A 19,079-nucleotide genomic window follows, 5' to 3' on the forward strand; every position below is an offset into this window, starting at 1 on the left:
TTTCAAGTATACGTAAAATGTTATTTTAATCAAATTGATACTCATTCTCAAACGTATTAATTTAATTATAATACAATCAATATAAAATGTTCAAAGTAATGTACTCTAAAATTCTTAACTAAAAATAAATTCAGGCAAATCTTCTATTGTATAATTAATTTATTTACAATATATTCACCAATTGCTTAGTATGCAGGGAAAACGTGAACATTTTTATTTCATTTAGTATTTCAGATTTTATAGCTTTTGATAAAATGTTCTTTTTTTTTAACACACATAGTACATTCACCCATTTAAAATGGAGGACAAAATGACATTTTACTCTAAAACAGTAGCCATTGGTAACCTTTTACCATTCAGGGGCCAGTTTAAAAAAAAAAATAATAATAATCTGTTTATTATAAGCATTTGTGGGTTAAACGTTCTGGGGCTTAAAAGTTTCTTTGCTGCGTATGGCCCACAGGCTCCCTGATTTTAAATCATGCTTTATACCTCGAACTCCCCAAACCAAACCCCTCATCATCACATTAATTGCCCCAGAGGAATAAATCTAGTCTATGATTGTGTTTTGAAATATTTCTGAAAAGGCGTGTAGTGAATCCAATGACGTGAAATGTTGCCAAACGAAACACGTCTCACTCGTACTGTAAACCTACGAAGAGCTTCGAGCGCTTCCACAGCTCCCAATTTTAACGGATAAAACTCTGGCCTTTCCACACAAATGTAGACGGCGCACACACAAAAAAAACGTAGAAGACAAATTACACGAGAGCCCCGCAGACATTTCATGTATATAACTGGGTGCTTAAGATCATAAAAGTTCTCGGGTGACCTGTCTGGTTAAAAAAAAAAAAAAACTAGAGAGGGGAGAACAAAAAAAAAAAAAACTTAAAGGGGGGAAAAAAAGAGTACATACCCTGTTGAGTTTCAAAACAAAATATATTTTTATATTAAAATATCTTAATTAAAATATATTACTTTGATTTATTAGCAAGACGATTCAAAATTAGATCAGATTTATTTATTTTTTTTAAGGTGACTGGCGTTTTTCCTATTCCCTCCAGGAAGTTTTACTTGTGGAGAGAAAAAAAAAAAAAAAAAAAGATTATCTTGTCAAATACATTGATATAACTAAAGTGAAGTGTTATATCACTCTTTTTCATATTGCACCTCTACTAAATCGCGCTGTACCGACTCAACCGCGACTACCGCTTAATACGGTATGCTAAAGCGTTTGATTTTTGACTCTTAGCGCAGCTGATTTATGATTAACCGCATATTTATTTTGTGTTTCAAATAAAACGAGTACATCCAGGCATTGGTCTTAAATATTTACAAACAAATATTTATGATTATTCACGTGAGAAACTTTAACGTTGAAATTAAATCCACAAACAGATAAGAAAAAGCAGTCGGAACGTCTTTATGTACAAATGACTTCTCAATGAATTTAAGTGCCAAACGCTCATGCTACCTTTTCAATTGGGCGTTTTTCTCCTGACTGTGCAATCGTCATCGATTTGTATAAAACATAATGTCGATAAAAATCCTTTTAAAATCTCTCTTTAAAACTATACATGATTCTTGGCGAGTCTTGGGTGTGGGATATTATAAAATAGTTGCACTTTCCCTGGCACATGTGCATGACAAATGCCAAACAGCAGGTATTTCCCACAACCGTGATTATCATCAACTTCACCGTTTTTTGCCTTTAAACTGACTTAGGCCTGATAGGAAAAAAAATAATAATAAAAGTTTAAAACTCTAGAACAGTCTTGAGGTTCTACAAAAATAACATTAGTTTTTTTCCCTCCCTTTTCCCATTTAAAAACTAGTTTTCATAAAGCTATATTTCAAAAATATATACCACGCTAATGCTAAGTGCAAACGTTGTCAGATTGGCTCCGACGAGACTACCGATGCGATTAAGAACGGCCGTTTCAAAACGGCTTGCGACGGAGCAAAAAGACCATTCATCCATTTCCTAGAGCGCTTATCCGCAGTCGGGTTGCAGGTAAGATCGCAGGCCGCATACACCGCTCACAAAAACTTTGGGATATTAAGCTGCAAGTAAAATTTCAGGATGAGCCCAAAATGTAAACAGTTGAACATTCAAAAGTTTGGAGATCAAAGTTAAGTTAACCTGTTCAGGATTTAGGGAATTTTAAGTTCATCCTGAAATTTCCACGGGTTTCTCCCGCCTCGTTACTAGTGATGGCGAATTCACCTATTTCTGTGTTTTTTTTTGTTTGTTTTTTTTTTTAGGGGGAACCCACCCTCCATTACTTGCTGAAAAACACACCTGTTTGTTGTTCTGGTGCCCATTCTTAAACACCCGAGAGATGCCACCAGATGGCGCATAGGCTCCGTCCAATAGAAAAGTAGTGCTATGGCGTCATCTTGGTACCAAAGAACTCGGTCGAAGTGAGAGGAGCAACCCGAGTACAGTCTAATAGAAAAGTAGTGCTACGGCGTCATCTTGGTACCAAGGAACTCGGTCGAAGTGAGAGGAGCAGCCCGAGTACAGTCTAATAGAAAAGTAGTGCTTTGGCACTAGCCCGTGGCATCTATGAGCAGGGGTGCACATAAGTCACTGCACATGTGCGTACCAAGAATTTTGTATTTTTCTTTTTTGGTGGGGGGGTGGAGCGGTTGAGTGTTGCTCATGAACAACTCGTTCAAACGAACTAATGTTTTGAGTGAACATACTGAACGGAAGAAGTTCATGAACTGATGCGTTTCTTTCTCAGTTCAGTTGAGCTCAGCCGCGAACGTGTGCCGCACGAGAAACTCCGTCACAAACCGCTCGTCGGCGCCGATGGTTGAGCACGGACCCTTCGTGGGCTGTCGGTCTCGCTGCGCAGCGGCTACAGCGGTTCGTCAAAATATGTGAAAGCGGTTTGTAGCGCAATAAAAATTGGCGAATGGTGCCGGAGAGAAGGGCGCCAAATCAACCAATCGCGCGGTCCCGTACTAAGTCTTTAAGTTCATCCAGCGAGGTTAGTGGGTCGGGAATGGTGCTCCTTTGAGAACCAGACCGAAATGAGGTGAAACCTGAGGGGGGCATCAATTACTTGCAGTTTTTGGCTCCCTCATTTTTTGTGAGTGATGTATTCAGGAGACAAACCAGCATTCACACTCACATTCACAGCTATTGACAATTTAGTCTTCCATGAACCTAACATATTTTTGGGAATGTGGGAAGAAGCCGGAACACCAGGAGAAAACCCACATAACCGTAAGCAAACTGCACGCAAAAAGGGCCAGGGCCGAGATTCCGACCCCGAACCGCATTAATGCGACGTGTAACCACCCGCCCACCGTGCAGCCCGCAAAAAGACCATCCAGTGTAAATGCTGCGGCGAAGGCGCAACCGCCCAGGAAGCGGCCCGATCCGAGTGTCATCGTACCACCAGACACGAGACGCACAGCTCCGAGGGTCCGATGCAGTCGTCGTGGCAGAAGGCCCCGCACCCTTTACACATGATCATGGCCTTCAGCCGGCAGTAGCATTTGGACTGCGCGTCCTCCACGCCGGCGGCCTCCATGAAGGACGGCTCCGGCGGCGGTGCGCTCCGGTCGCCGGGGTCCAAGGGGTTGGCGGCGGGAATGGTGGTGACGGTCACCGAGAAGGACATGACGCTCCCGGCGTCCGGCACGGTAGCAGAGCCACCCGCGGCGTTGCGGTTCAAAGTGCGCGGCACGGAAACGCTGATTGTCCCGCCGTAACGGGACGAAACCGATTCCTGATGGATGGACATCCTCGGGGTTGGAAAGGCAGACGGCTGCTGGTGACCGGGGTCCTTGAGTGGAAGATATGGCTCGGATTTCCCTTGATTGCTGACTTGCTTGTGCCCTGGCGTGTTCTCATCTGTCGCAATATCCTCAAATCCCGGTTCGGTTTTGATGTCGGGACAAGGCGGAAGGCTCCCCGCTTGCTCACACTTGCTTACGGACGATCCCTGCTGCTCCATTTTAAACTCAAACGTCCCCTCTCGCATCGCCTCCTGGCCATCCGCCGTTTCTCTTTTCAGAACAGCCACATTCGAGATGACGGCCTGGTGGGACCGCTTGCTGTCGGACCCTCGGCCGTACGTGGACACGTTGAGGAGATAGTGTCCGGACATGGCGGGCCTCGGCGTCCTCTTGCGGCCCAAGAAGCCGACGGATATCCACGGCCGATCCTGAAACTCCTCGGCATGACCCGCTTGGTGGCCGTGGCGAGTAGGACCACCTTGTTGGGGTTGTCTCTGCTGGAATTTTCTTTCCATCAGAGTCTGTAAGATCTGCTCCTGGGTGTCCTTGTCAAGAGGTTCTTTGTGATGTCTGGTGTAGTCAGATAAGGCCCAGCCCGTGGTGTTGCGCTGGTGATGCTCAGGACCGCCGCCGGTGGCCGAATGAGCCGTCTTGCCCTTGCTGGAGCGTACGTTTGAAATCTTGCTGTCCACCCTGGTGAGAGGTTTTGGGAGGATCTGCTCCAAGGGAACTTCTTTTCCCTGCAAGAGCCTGGTGACCAGCGGGTTGTTTGCAGGGACACAAGAGCTGATCCGGGTTGATCCAGAAGGGGTTTCCTGACACTCGGGTCGCGAGTCTGAACGAGCGCTACAAGGCTGCGCGCCGACTGTTCGAACATCCTGAATGTTCAAGTGACTTGGACTGAGTGGCCCCAGGGTGTCCTGAGGGCGAGACGGAGTTGCGCTGATGGTGTTGACCGGCAACCTGGCAGACGGATGCGGGGACGTTAAACTCGGACTCGGGGAGGATTTCGTCGGCTCGGAAGTGCCTGCGCCGCTACCGGACCCGGGGAGAGACCCCCCGGAGGCCGCGGCGGCCGCCGCTGCAGCTCGTTGCGCTCGTGCGAGCTGAGCTTTGGCTTTGATGTCCGCCAAAGTGCGAGCGCCGGTACGAGCGGCCGGGCTGTTTAGGGAGGTGGGCAGAGGCGTCCTCGGCGACACTTGGCTCGGCGACGCGGGGATGGGAAGTATTCTTGTCACTGGAATCTGCAACCAAACAAGAAAGGGAGCGTGGATTGACAGTCAACGGAACGTAAATAGTCTTAACTGGTTGACACAAATATATATTACATAAAATAAAACAATAAAATAAAAGATGTCTGTATTAAACGTGAGAAAGAAAAGGCTACTTTTTAAATTCTGACAAAAACTCTGGCAAGAAGTAAACCAATGAATCTAAAACATTTTTCAAATTCAGGTCCCATTTGTGCCACAGTTTTTGTATACTAGGTTTGTACCCAGATAATATGAAGATTGAAGATGAAGAAACAACATTTTGTGGATTTCAGCATATTATTGGCCAAAATAATAATACCAATCTTGTATTTAAAAAAAACAAAAAGCCCAAATATCCACAACTCGTCCACTAGAGAAAGTACTTACACAATACAACATCAATAATTCCATTGTCACCCATCTAGGATCCCCTCGTTTTATATTTAACATTTTCAAAACATTCATGGAAATGCCTGCATGTAAGCAGTGGTCCTCCGAAGTTAAGACAGTTTTCCTCTTTGTAAAATGGACAATAATTAAGTACAAGTCTGTCCTGACTAAATCCAGTTTGATGGCATTCTGTTTTGTTTTGTACATTATGCGCTGCCACGGGGATCCTTTGCAGCTGCTTGAAATTCAAGTTTACAGCAATTACAGTCTTCTCAAGGGGATTGCGCTACGTTTCAAGTCTTTATTGAATAGCTGTTGAAAGAACGATAGATGGACAGAGCCGTTCCAACGAGGCCCCAGGTGGTAAGACTGATTAAAGTCATGTTTCCACTGAAGCGGGGAAGACTCATACCGACAATCGAGCCAAACTTGAGCATTTTTTCCACCCAAATTCTCGAACGTCTTTGAAAGATTATCCTGCGGTTTGGGTTTGTTAAAAGGGATTTTCATCCTTGATGTGCTTGGACAAAAAACGGGTGGGGCCGACAATCGTTAATGTTAAACCGGTTCAATATGTACGATGGCAAAATGTCAAAACTGAGTTCTGCCGAGCGACGGACTCCGGGATTTTGACATGGTGCGGCTGAATCTGGCTCTGTTTTTCCGGATGGTGAGTCGTGTGGGGTAGCCCATATTTTTCTTACATTGTTTGCCACACTTAAGCAGTACAGATCATTTCAATCCGGCACGTTTTATTTATTTATTTATTTTTCCTTTTCTTTCGGCTCCACTAACAAAAGTTGTTGCCAAACCATACCAGGTTTTGGGACCCTTTCATTGGGGTACCAAGTGCAGTAGCACTTGACCAAAAGGGCAATGCTCGACATATCGTAGTGTTAGAGGAAACTACAATGAGCTGGACTGGCCCGAACGTCTTCAGATTTTTTTCAAGTCCACAATGTAATGAAAGTCGAGTCAACATCGACGGTACTAGTCGCTGAAGATGTCATTGATATTTTTTCAGTAATATACTATAATTGAAAAATCACAGGAGGGTATGCTTTTCAATAATCAATATTCACTAATCACCGCCACTGGACAGCTCAAACTCTGGATTTACGCAGAACATACGTAAGAGCATGAAGACATGGGCCGGGTGACGGCTCGTGATAAAGAAAAAAAAATCCTCCTGCAAGGTGTGCTTGCCCCTGGGACGGTGGGTGCAGTGGAATTTTTCCCTGCGCTCCTTCCGCCTTGATAGTACGGGACGAAAAATTGTCGAAAAGCCTGTCGGAGCCTGGATTTTTTTCCCCCCCATGTCCCTGGTTCACGCTCACTTCCCAAAAGTGCGCAGTCAGAAATAGAAGACCATTTTAAAGACTTGAGGTGACAGAAGAATTCCACTCAGCACACCCACCTCTGCCGCCTCCTCACGCCAAAAACATTTAATTAGCGCATAGTAAACTTCATTGTGGTCAACAAGTCGACTGGTTGGTACAACCACGATGGTGGAAACATGGCCTTAAGCTGTAAACAATAACAAACCAAGCTGGTAAAAGACACCCTTGAATCATCTTCCTACCTTGAGTGGCGGAACTCTCTGGTTGCTTGCAGAAGTAGGTGTGGCCGGGCTGGGTATGGATGATGCTGGAGGAGAAACGGAGGAGATGGAGGACACCGAGGAAACTGAGGATATCCGCGGTCTTTTTTCCGGCGTGGCCTCATCCTCCATCTCGCCGGGAGGCTTTCTTTTCTGCGGTTCTGCGGCACATTCCGGCTCGGCCTTCGTCTCTTCGGAGGGCTTAACCCCAGACGGCGGTGGATCCTCTTTTACCTCCATCCCGGCTTGTGGCGGCGGGCTGCTCTTGACAGGAGACGGGAGGAATTCCATTTTACCCTCTTTCTCGCTCACCTCGGCCCGTGTCTCCGCGGCAACACCTTCATTCTGCTTCTCTGGTTCTGATCTCGATGTCGGAGCAGGCATCCTACGATCCTCGGCGTGCTGAGAGCGCCTGGTCTTCATCAACTCTGGCACGGAGAGACATTCTTTTGGAGGAGGTTGCGTCTTCTCCTGCGAAGGTGCGGACTTTGCGTCTTTCACCGCGGCGCCACCATTGGTCCGGCTGCGGTCGTCGGTGCCCTTCGCTTCCTCCGACAATCTCGAGGCCGGTCTCGGCTGACGAGGCTTCGGCTCCCATTTTAGATCAGCTTTCGTCAGCTCTTTGGATTCCTCAAGACTGAGTCCAGAGCTACACAGGGAAAGAACACAGGTGTGGTGGGAAAATAAACCACTCCAGGTCAGAGGTGGGAGGAAGTCACATATGTGCAACTTTCAAGCAAGTCCCAAGTTACTGTTACAACAATCAAGTCGAGTCCCCGCTAAGTTTCAAACAAGTCGAGTCATGACGTGACATAAGTCAAGTAATCCACTCTTGGCTCAGTCACAACATATATTTGCACATTCACCACCGTGCACTCAGTATCTGTACTTGTGTTCGTTAGCTGTATGAACACATTCATGAGTCTTTTAATGGTTCCAAAACCAGATTCTGTATTGTCTATTACTTTATTGTCCTCCCAGTGAAACACATAACTGGCATTAAGCTTGGTTAATGTTTGACTAGCTATTGGTGAGCTAAACTGTAAAGCTAACAGAACATAAGTGCCTTTGTTGGCTTTATAGTGACTTATGACATTAGACAGTAGTTGTGTCTCTTATCTCTGAGTTGCAAACTTTGCTTGTTTCCCTTCTCCTTTTCCCACTGTTATCAAAGACACAATCCTTGAATCCAATGTAACAATCTTTGAAGCGCTTTCCATGATAATTGCTTCATGAAGTTGCCTCGGCACTCTGCATCACAGCATCCTGATGGCTTGCCAGGTTTGCGCGCACAACACAAAAAATACGATTTTCAAATGTAAGCAGGCGAGGCTCGTCAAGTCATGTCGTTCAAGTCGAAGCCAAGTCTTACGTCGAGTCTTTCATGAGTTTTAGAAGTCGTAAAATGGCCGACTTAGTCTGACTCTAGTCAAATCAGGAGGCTGGAGTCATCCACCTCTGCTGCAGGCAGTAGAAACGAGATGCCTTCCAGCTGGTCTCCAGTCTTCAGTCAACCTACTTTTTACCATAGTAGCTCTCAAAGAAGGCCTCCTTCCAGTGCTCCACTTTCTTCTCCTTCTCAATTTCCTGGCGCATTCGCAGCTGCAACTCTGGAGTGAATTCACCTGCCGAGAAAAAATCCAGGGTGACCATGCTTTGAATACTAACTGGATGTTGTCATTATCAGTCAGGAGCAGTTGCGCTGACCCTCAGCCAGCCGTTCCTTCCACGACTGCGCCGCCGACGTGAAGAACTCGTTGTTCAAAGCGGAGCTCGTCACCTTGAGGAGGCCGTCCGTGCAGGGCTGGTCGGGAAGAGACACGCGCGTCAGTAATCACAAACGGCCATGGAGTAATTACGACCCGAGGCACCTGCTGGTCCACTTGGGGCAGAAGTCGCAGCAGCCTCTGCTGGCAGTCTGGCGGCAGGACGGAGAAGGTGTGCTTGTTGATGACGGCCCGCAGATTGGTGTTGACCAAAATTGAGTCCGGCGTCTCCACGTCGATTTTGCACCTATTACGTTTCAGGTGCCCTGTAGAGCAAAAACAGGGGGACCTCTGTTTAAGACAGAGTTCTTTTAGTATGGCGGCGACGTAAAGTGAAATTGTACGGAAGTCTGAACACGCTGTAGTCTGAGTGCCTACCCTAAGCTAACACACTAGTTGAGTAACACTTACAGTAAATACTTAAATGGAAAACACTTGTCGGCCACAAGTGTGATCGCGATTGGCAGTGGTGGAAGTTAAAGGCTGATCATCTGCTAAGAGCTCACTGCTCAACATAAGGTACAGCAAGTACTCAACTAAAAATAAAGAGTCCTTCGCAATATATATATTATGAAAATGGGAGCACATCAGAGCCTTGTTATGAAACGAACGAAAATCCACAAAGTAGCGGCCGTACATTTATTATTTATATTTATTTATGTATGCTTTATGCATAATACCAATGAAAAATATGCACATGAGGTGGAAGTATTATTTTCCACTTGGGGGTCAGGTTAGCGGCCAGCTGTTCACCGGCTAACCCGTTACCAGGTCTGCGTGTTGAGTGCCTCTGGGCGAGTGTCAGTTTGTGTATTTTGTTACCGTTTGTTCAATAAAGCCATTTGAAGGGCACCGGCAGCTGTATCTATCCGCGACCACCTGTGGAGGGATTACAATTCAGCCTAACTCGCGGTGGTAGACTATATTAAATCAGATAAGGATGTTTACTTTTCTATAGGTGTGCCGTTGCGTAAGCCAATTCTGCTTTGCAGGAGACACATTGCACGTTATCACTGGAAAATCCCACAATAGAGCTAAAAATCGACGATATAGAATTACATATGTACGATTGAACCACAGTATTGCGAAGGACGACTGTACATGCATTCAAGAAATGAGAAGTATTTCCATGTCACTGAGTCAAAAACATAATAAAAAAGCAGCAACTGGTATTTTTAAGGGTTGCGAAGCGGCAACATGCACACCATTGTCCAGCTTAACAACTGTTAAATATTTATTTTTAAGGGTGATGTTCTAAGATGAAAAATATGTTAAAAGTGGTTCTGGATAATAGTTTGCAATATATTTACTGTTTAAACTGTTCATTACAAACGCAATAATAAACAGCAAAAATGTTTTTGTTTTTTTGACTCCGGCGAATATTGAAGGTTCACTATAATTTACCTTACCACATGCTAACGATTTTGCGCTTTAAGAACTCCTTAGAAATATGACACATTTACGAACCAAAACACGAACAAGGTCCCGCTAAAGTTAGCGAGTGTTATTTTTCAGATGTTACCTGCACTGAGACGACCTGACCGCTGAGAAACCTTCCTGGGTCCAACGGGGAGGCAAAGATCTGTGGGTGACATTTGTTAACAATAAGCTGCTGTTTTGTTAGCAGGCTATAAACATCTGCGCTTCTTCGCGTACACCCACCAGTCTTGGCGGTGATGTTGTCGGCCATGTCTTTGATGGTCTTCAGCAGCAGCCTGGAACTGGAAGTGGATGGCATCGCTGCCTGCCTGCGTTGGTTCCGCTGTTGCTGCTGCTTCAAGGCCTGCAAACCAAGAGCAAATTAACAAATAATAATAATAAAAATAATGTGTGATAATGTGCCAACGTGTGTAATGAGCAATGAATCAGTTCCTCTTGCTAATCGCCTCGCTTGAACAATCGCGAAATGACAACGAGGCTTACGTAACGCACAATGTGTAAATCGCACAAGTTGGAGCCGAAATGTCCTCAGCGGCACAGATGGAGTGAATTACGATCTGCACTGTCGAGTAAAACTTCATAATGGAATGCAGACACACACACACACACACACACACACACACACAAAAAGCAGCAGAGAGGAAAATGCTGATCGGGTGGCTTATTAGGACTGTGGGCATTTCTGTTTTTCTTCACTTAAAAAAAAAACATGAACACGAGATGTTAAATACACTAGTGTCAGTGTTAAGATAATAATATAAGCTCCGTTCACACTGCCTGTAAATAAAAACCAAAAAAACCCACGCCTATTCACACCTATGTCCAAGGATGTTTCCCAAAAGCAGCGTTGGGTGGCAAACAGCTCACGATGATGCAGAGAACGGTCTGGATTGCTAGTGGCAGTGTTGGAAGTTATCAGCTGGTAACAGATACAGCTGCTGCGCAACGTCAGCTACGGTAAGTACCGTATTTTCCGGACCGTAAGCCGCTACTTTTTTCCCGCGCTTTGAACCCTGCGGCCTATGTAACGATGCGGCTAAAATATTGATTTTTGTTTACGCTAACAGCTATCAGGGGGCGCAATAAGTGCATAAACGAGACAGCCCCAACTTGTTTAAATGTACAACAAAAACTTGTTCAAACGTAATGCTTAAGACATGACCGTTTCCCATAATGCACTAGGGTTTGGGCATGTGCAGATGCCTCCAGCGTGTAGAAGACGACGAGGCTAGTTTTTGGCGCGCTCAAAGCAAAACGCAGCATGACACGCGCGAACGCAAAATATTTATTTTTCACACCCTCATCATGGAAAGTACAAGAAGCATATGATGCAGCTTTTAAGTTGAAAAGCCATTGAGCGGCTGCATGTAAGCTTGGCGTTAACAAATCGATGATGGGGCTTTAAGAGACGGCAGCGTGAAGAACTGATGCAATGCTAAAAGACAACAAAGGCTTTCAGAGGTCATAAGAGCAGATGGCCCGAACTTGAAAATGTTCTTGAGGACTGGGTGAACACACAGAGAGCAGACGGCCGAGGGGTGTCCACCGTGCAGATCCGAGCTAAAAAAAAAAATAAAAAAAAAACGCCAGCGTCATGCTGTTTTCGATTCATGAGACGAAAAGGTTTGTCCATCAGGGCGCGGACGACCGTCTGTCAGCAACTCCCTCCCAACTACGAGGAAACAGATGCAAACTTCCACAAATTCATTGCAACAAAAATAGCAGAGGATTCCATCGGACCAGACGACATCATAAATATGGATGAAGTGCCTTTGACCTTCGACCTGCCTGTAACTCGAACTATTAACAAGACAGGAGCGTCATCCATGATGGTGAAAACAAGTGGCCACGAGAGAACGCACCGCTTCTGGGCAGAAGCTTCCACCAATGGTGATTTTGAAGCGGACGACAACGCCAAAAGAAAAACTCCCAAAAGGCATAGTCGTTAAAGTTAACAAAAAAGGGTGGATGATAGAAAGCTTAATAACTGAATGGCTGACGGAGTGTTGCAGTAGGCGCCCGGAAGGATTTTTTTCCCTGGAAAAAAAGCATTGCTTGTTTTGGACGGTATGACGGCCCATATAACAGATTGTGTGAAAACAGCACCAAGGGATCAAACTCAATTCCAGCTGTGATTCCGAGAGGTACAACAAAGTTTTTGCAGCCAATGGACATCCGTGTGAATCATGCTGTTAAAGTGAGAGTAGAGTGAGCATGTCATTAACAATATTTGTTAAAGTAATTCAATTGCAATAAAGTAATTTAGCTGGCACGGTGGACGACTGGTTAGCATATCTGCCTCACAGTTCTGGGGACTAGGGTTCAATTCCCGGCCCCCCCCCTGTGTGGAGTTTGCATGTTCACCCTTGTGCCTGCGTGGGTTTTCTCAGGGCACTGCGGTTTCCTCCCACATCCCAAAAACATGCGTGGAAGGTTGATTGAAGACTCTAAATTGTTCTGAGGTGTGAATGTGAGTGCGAATGGTTCTTTGTTTCTATGTGCCCTGCAATTGGCTGGCGACCGGTTCAGGGTGTACCCCGCCTCCCGCCCGAAGATAGCTGGGATAGGCTCCAGCACTCCCGCGACCCTAGTGAGGAGAGGCGGTAAAGGAAATGGATGGATGGATGGAAGTCATTTAATTACAGTCAGTTAGCACCCATTATTTATGTCATGTTGCAATGTCAATTTGACCTAAACTTCTGTCAGTGGCCAATCCTTGAATGCCCCCTAGAGGTCACTGACGTTTAACTTTTGTCTAAAATGCTAGAGAATACTTGAAGATGCTCAGTATTCAGTACACAAGTATGTATAATAAATGAATAAGTCATGTAAATAGGCACATTGGTCCATCTTGTGATCGGATCGGTGATCGGTTATCGTTTTTTCAAACGTGTTGATCGGCCCCAAAAATCCTGATCGTGTAAAGCCAAGTAATTGGTATTTTTGCGTGTTGCGGATCAGCAACATAAGTGCCAGTGTCCTTGCACTTCATGTGCATTTTTTAAAGCCATTGCTTTTTAACGGTCTCAAATAATATCAGTAGTGTTTGGGAATCATAGTTGGGGGTATATTTAAAACTATTACCATAAGAAATTGGGATGGTCATATCATTTTCAGGGCTTGGTCCCCTAATCCCTGGGGTTCCATGTTCATTTTTGTCTGAAACTTTTGATGTTACCTGATAAGATCATGAAAAATGTCCACAAATGTTTGAAGTTGTGATGTTAGTATGTTAGCGTTGTTTTGCTGCCGCGTAGAAAACAAACAAACAATTAAACAGCAATAATAATCTAAAGTCAGACAAAGAGCTGACTCAAAATGAATGCAGTCTTGTCAGCAGGCGTCTGCCCTTGTCAGTTTAACACCACTGACTGCACTAAACACTTGAAATGTGAATAGCCTCTTTGGAAAAGAAAACACACTTGTCACGCACTCGTCTGCCGCCTACCTGTTTGAGAGCTTTCTTGCTGTGCTTCTGCGAGGGCGAGATGAGCTTGGCGGCGGCGGCGGCTGCCACGGACGGAGACGAGCAGCGGGGCTGCGGCGACGTCGGCTGCTGCTGCGACGGTAACTTGGAGGGAACTGTTGGGACACAAAACACAGATGTTACAAAATACACTTCCTCAGGGCGGCACGCCCACTGGAAAATGCGCCGCTCTTTTGTTCTGAAGAAACTGAAACCACGGCGGGAGCACAAAAGACGCGCCAATGGGATTACCTCACAGACAATACCAATAGGTAAAAACGCACAGTGGAACCATTGTTGGGAACTATCTCAGCAGACCATATTTTAGTAAAATCATCTTTCTGTTGTAGAACACAGTAATGTTGCCATTTCTTCACATTTCATGCAATCATCCAAGAAAACGTGCGTCTTAGTCGTTAGCTAATATCGTATTTGTTAGGAAAATATTGACTTTGTTTCTAAAAAAAAAATCAAAGACAATGCAGCGAGGAATTACCTCAAAGCGACCGATGGCTTATTCAGGGGTGTCAAAGTCATTTTAGTTTGCAGGGCCGCATTCCGAAATCCAAAATATCCAACTTTTTCTTGGGCCGCATTCTGAAATCCGAAATATTCACCTTTTTCTTAACGATCAAAGGTATGATCGGAATAGCAACAATGCAGCGGCGACGTCCCAACATTGCTTCAAAGCGCCCGCTCTGATTGCTTACGTGGTGTCATCTCGCCATTTCTCAACATTTCAATCGTCTCATTCGTCAGCTAGAATTTTGCATTTTTTCAGAAAATGAAGATTTCTTTCTGAAAAATGTATGGTAATGTCATGACCGGAATAGCAACGAAGCGACGAGCATATACTGGCATTGCTTTAAAGCACCGACAAAACATGTCATGTTGCCATTTCTCAAAAAACGTTTCTGATTCATGAATTAATATCTCATATTTGTTTGGAAAATGTCACCTTTTTCTGAAAACTCAAAAGCAATGTCATGATCGGAAAAGCAACAATTCGGCGGCATTGACTGAAAACACCCGATCCGATTTCTTACGTGACGTTGTGTCGATATTTATCCAAATTTCAATCATGTGTCTCATTTGCGAACTTGGATCTCAAATTTGTTCCGAAAGACCGGACTTTTCCTGAAAGCTCAAAGGCGAGGTCATGATCGGAATAGCGAAGATGCGGCAGCGATGTTCCGGCATTGCCTCAAAGCATCGACAAAACATGATGGCATTGCGGCAATTTTCAAAATTCCAATCACGCATCTCATTCGTCGGCTATTATCTCGTACTTGTTCTGAGAATTTAAACTTTTCTCTTCAAGAATTTCAAAGGCGAGGTCGTGATCGGAATAGCAACAACGCACATGACTACTTTTTCCGGTAAACGAGTGAGCAAAACTGCAGCACCTTCCAACTTTTGATAGCGTTGTTGTCTTGGATCTCATGAGATCGTGCCAATGTCAATTGACCCGTTCCTGTGACTGCGTGTCATTACCCGGTCTCATCCAGCGTCTCCTCCTGCCTTCCCGAGGACCGCTGTTGTTTTCCGAGCTCCGCGAGTCGGACAGGTCGTCGCTGCTGTCCTCGGACTCCTCCTCCGACAACTCGGTGGCCACCTCCGAGATGTCCTTCTTCAAAAACACACCAGGGGGTTGCGGCCCGCCGTGTTTTTTTTGGTTTTGTCTTTGTGTAGCCCAGGTGTTCAAACTGACCTTTAACGTGTAGACGCCCATCCTCCCCGGAACTTTGTAGAAGATGCCCTCCTCACCGCGGGAGTTTGTGTGCAACATTGCGTTCAGACATGCCAACGGCGACGTTCCGCTGCGTCGTCCGTGGAGAGGGAGAAATCGTTACCCTAATAGCATAATTGCCTAAGCCTTTTTTAGCTTATTGTCACCATGTGTATACAAAGCACTAGGGCCCGACCAAGGTGGATTTTTTTAGGCTGATGTCGATTCCGTTATTTGGCAGAATAAAATTCAGATAACCGATCAATCTGTCGATTAATTTAAAAAATATAAAATGAACAAAAAACCTGTTTTGGTCCTTTAACACTTACAACAATACAGATAAATTACAACAGAACATTTGACTGTTTCACAATACTTTGTCCTTTATTCTTTGTTTTTGACTTTACAACCAAGAGAAAAAAAGCAATAATCGGCCCATTTTTTGCCAATTTGAAAGGCGCTTCTATTGGCCGATTGAATCGGAAAAAAATCTAAATACCAACATGCTTGTTAAAAATTGCGTTGTTGTTTTTTTTATGTCAGTGTAGATTGTCAGTCATCCAGGTCCTGGTAACACACAAAGGTTAAATCAGGGGATATTGTTTGTGGAATTTGTTGCGTTTTGTTTTGCTCTCCGAAAAAGCTCAAAAATTACTTTGGCAATTATGCAGTGTTTTTTATTTTTTTTATTTCCTTGAATATTAAGTAGCTGCAATAACTTTACTAAAGTGTTTTAATACAACAGATGGCTCCAGTCTTTATGCAATAAAATTAGAACACTAGGACATTAGAATGAGGTTAATGTTAGTAAAAGTTGTCCCAAACAGTGAGATTGTTAGATATGTGGTGGTTGGGGGGAGGGGTCTAACTTGTTCTTACCTTCTGAGTGAAAACAGTGACAATGATACATTTAAAAAAAAAAAAAAAAAAAAAAGAGAGATGAAAACAATTAGAAGAATATTTGAGATGACAGGAAATGTAAGCAATACACTGAGGTGACAATACAGTATATACCACAATGTGGTGAAAACAGACGTTCATAATTGTTGTTTTTACCTGATTTCCTTAAGTCTTTCTCTTTGGATCACCTGCAAGATTTCTTTATGGCTCATGGGTGTGTTGGGGTATTTCTCCAGCACCTGAGACACGTAAAAAAAAACACAACATGACTTTATCAGGAATGCCTGCACAACTAGTACAAACGCTGATTAAATGAAATCCCAGCCTTCTACAGTCATAACTGATCGTGATTCACGAGGGTAATAAAAGCTTTCAGTTGGCGTAATAATGCTCAAAAACATCAATGCAACGATAAATAACCCGTGAGCATTATTATCAGATATGTTGAGCCAGATCCATCTGTGTAACAATGCTGTAACCAGTGAACGAGTCCAATAAAAGCACCATTTAAAATTTAAATAGTGAAATATGAAACATGGACCTGTCATGCAAACAGCAGCAGACAGTAATAAACCATTGATAACGCTGCAAACATGTTATGAAACATTTATGAACTGTAAGGTAGTATTAGTGGTTATTTAAGTTAACTTGCTCCCCCATTCAACATATGTACTCACAAATGTATATACTCTTACTCTTTAGTTGAACACAAAGGTTCAACTCACAAAAGTTCAAAAAGTGTATTATTCTGTTGTATGAATGGCATCAGGTGGGCAGGTGAATAGTGACTTCAGCCATTTAGTGAAAGAACATTTGTTACTAAACATCGCTGTGCGAGATAGATGAACAACGTTTTGTGGTCAATAAATATGAATTTGCAGAGCAACTCAGTGGCTGGGAATCACTGTTGTAGTTGATATATATTATTGTTGAGCATCATGCTAAAAAGTGCAACAATTATTCGACAATTAGTCGATTATCAAATTAATAGACAACTCTTTTGATAATCGCTAAGAGACCTTGTTTAACTTAAACTGTCCAAATCCTCGGAATTTCAGTCTCTCAACGGGAAATAGTCTCAGATTTGTGTAGACCGCCCTGAAGGCAGACTGATTATCTTTCCGACAACAATGATCAACATTTTGCCTATTTTATGACATGTTACGGACAAAACCAGTAACTGAATCATAATCAATTTATGATCGTGTATTTTCTGCACTGTCACTTTGAAATAACGTTGTTTTTTTTCGAAAAGCGGTGGAACTTAAAACATGTTTTTGTTGGTCTTTGCAACCGACCTTTTATCTCAGCACATCTACCGTACTTGAGGTAATACTAAGCAATTCAGACACAAACTATATAAGCTTTTAGTCTTTATATTGGCTAATGTAAACTGCTGTGTTTTGACTTCATTAGCAAGCCAGGCTAAGTGTCATCAGTAATTTTCCAGTGCGACGACTACGTTCCAAAAATGACAACAGCAGCAGTACATTACACATGATACAATACGGTCTTTTTAATGTGTGTTTTTTTTTTGGTGGCGTGTTCACCGTGTTTTAGTGACAAAAAGTCTGAACTTCGGGGTATCATGCTAGGCTAGCTGGGTTAGCCCCCGCGCCCCTCCAATTTCTCGACACACGAACAACTTTATTGATCGAGTCTATGGTGACAGCCAGCTAACGTTACACACTCGGGGCCTGCTGTGTGTATGTGTGCATGGACGTTGCAACAACACAAGTGGGCGCGTTGTAGGGCCACAAATGATATTTTTTGTACCGTCTTCGCGGCTTCCGCCCACGTCCTTCCTTTCTTTTTCTGTCGCTCCCTCATGGTCGTCGTTGTTGTTGTGCAACGCTCGTCTTCAGTGGAAATGATGATGTCGTCGCCTCGGCCGCCGCCACCGACGCTACGTCCGCCATGTTGGATCTTACTGTAAACGAAAGGCGGGGCGGGAATCACGTGACCGCCTCCGAGGAGCTGACGTCACCCTACTGTACGTGTCTTGTGATTCAGCAACTTTTCCCGCCTCAACTTTTTGTATTTATTTGATTTATGTATTAGACTAAGCTACATTTATGTGTCTAATAGTATAATACTTCATACATGTATATTTAATAGAAAATATAATTAATAAAAAATACTATTGTACTGTATATGTAATGTAATACATAATTATGCTATTTGTATTTTAACTCAAGCGTTTGTGATTTACATGACATCTAGTTATTTTTATTATTTTAATGCATAAAATAAACATTTCATTGCAGTTTCTGTCGCTTTTTTTACATTTGTAATTTGTTTTATTATTTTAATATTGGTATACATGCATATCTATACATATATGAAATATTATATTTCTTAACTTCCTTGACATCCAAAAGCTATTTTTTTGTGGCATTTTTGCGATGTCTAATTATTTTTAAATAAAATGTTTTTCATATTTAGTATTGACTTTACCATGCTGGTGCATTTGTTAAAAAAGTTTTTACATAGACTGTATACTGTATTTATACAAACAGTAATATAGGTATATAGCATGCTATATATAACATGTTATGTCACGTTATTTATATAATTCATATAATTTATATTTTATTTCTATCATCAAGGATATTTCATTTATTTTTATTGTTTTCTACTATATATATATATATATATAAAATGTCTATTAGATGTATTTTTTTTTGCAATCATAAGACATTTCTAGGGATTTTTATTGATTGTGATTATTCTTTATACATGTTTTTTAAAATACATTTTACAAAATGTATTTATATTT

The 19,079-nt window shown here is 43.3% G+C and overlaps 1 protein-coding gene across 2 annotated transcripts; it reads right to left on the reverse strand.

Annotated features, from left to right (window-relative positions):
* Positions 1-141: 141 nt before the first annotated feature.
* Positions 142-18,252, reverse strand: asxl2 (ASXL transcriptional regulator 2). 2 transcript variants are annotated; one of them, XM_061794123.1, is made up of 12 exons: positions 18,077-18,252; positions 16,457-16,539; positions 15,383-15,491; positions 15,166-15,298; positions 13,654-13,787; positions 10,428-10,548; positions 10,288-10,347; positions 8,871-9,031; positions 8,707-8,803; positions 8,519-8,624; positions 6,982-7,648; positions 142-5,000 (listed from the first exon to the last, which is right to left on the reverse strand). In XM_061794123.1, exons 1-12 carry the CDS (start codon positions 18,128-18,130, stop codon positions 3,402-3,404), a joined length of 3,324 nt encoding a protein of 1,107 aa, XP_061650107.1. In that variant the 5' UTR covers positions 18,131-18,252; the 3' UTR covers positions 142-3,401. The 2 variants fall into 2 exon arrangements, with proteins under 2 accessions (XP_061650107.1, XP_061650106.1); XM_061794122.1 differs by having other exon boundaries at positions 15,166-15,301; positions 18,077-18,251.
* Between the last annotated feature and the right edge of the window lie 827 nt (positions 18,253-19,079).

This window comes from Phyllopteryx taeniolatus, chromosome 13, assembly GCF_024500385.1.
Source record: "Phyllopteryx taeniolatus isolate TA_2022b chromosome 13, UOR_Ptae_1.2, whole genome shotgun sequence".
NCBI classification, from domain to species: domain Eukaryota; kingdom Metazoa; phylum Chordata; class Actinopteri; order Syngnathiformes; family Syngnathidae; genus Phyllopteryx; species Phyllopteryx taeniolatus.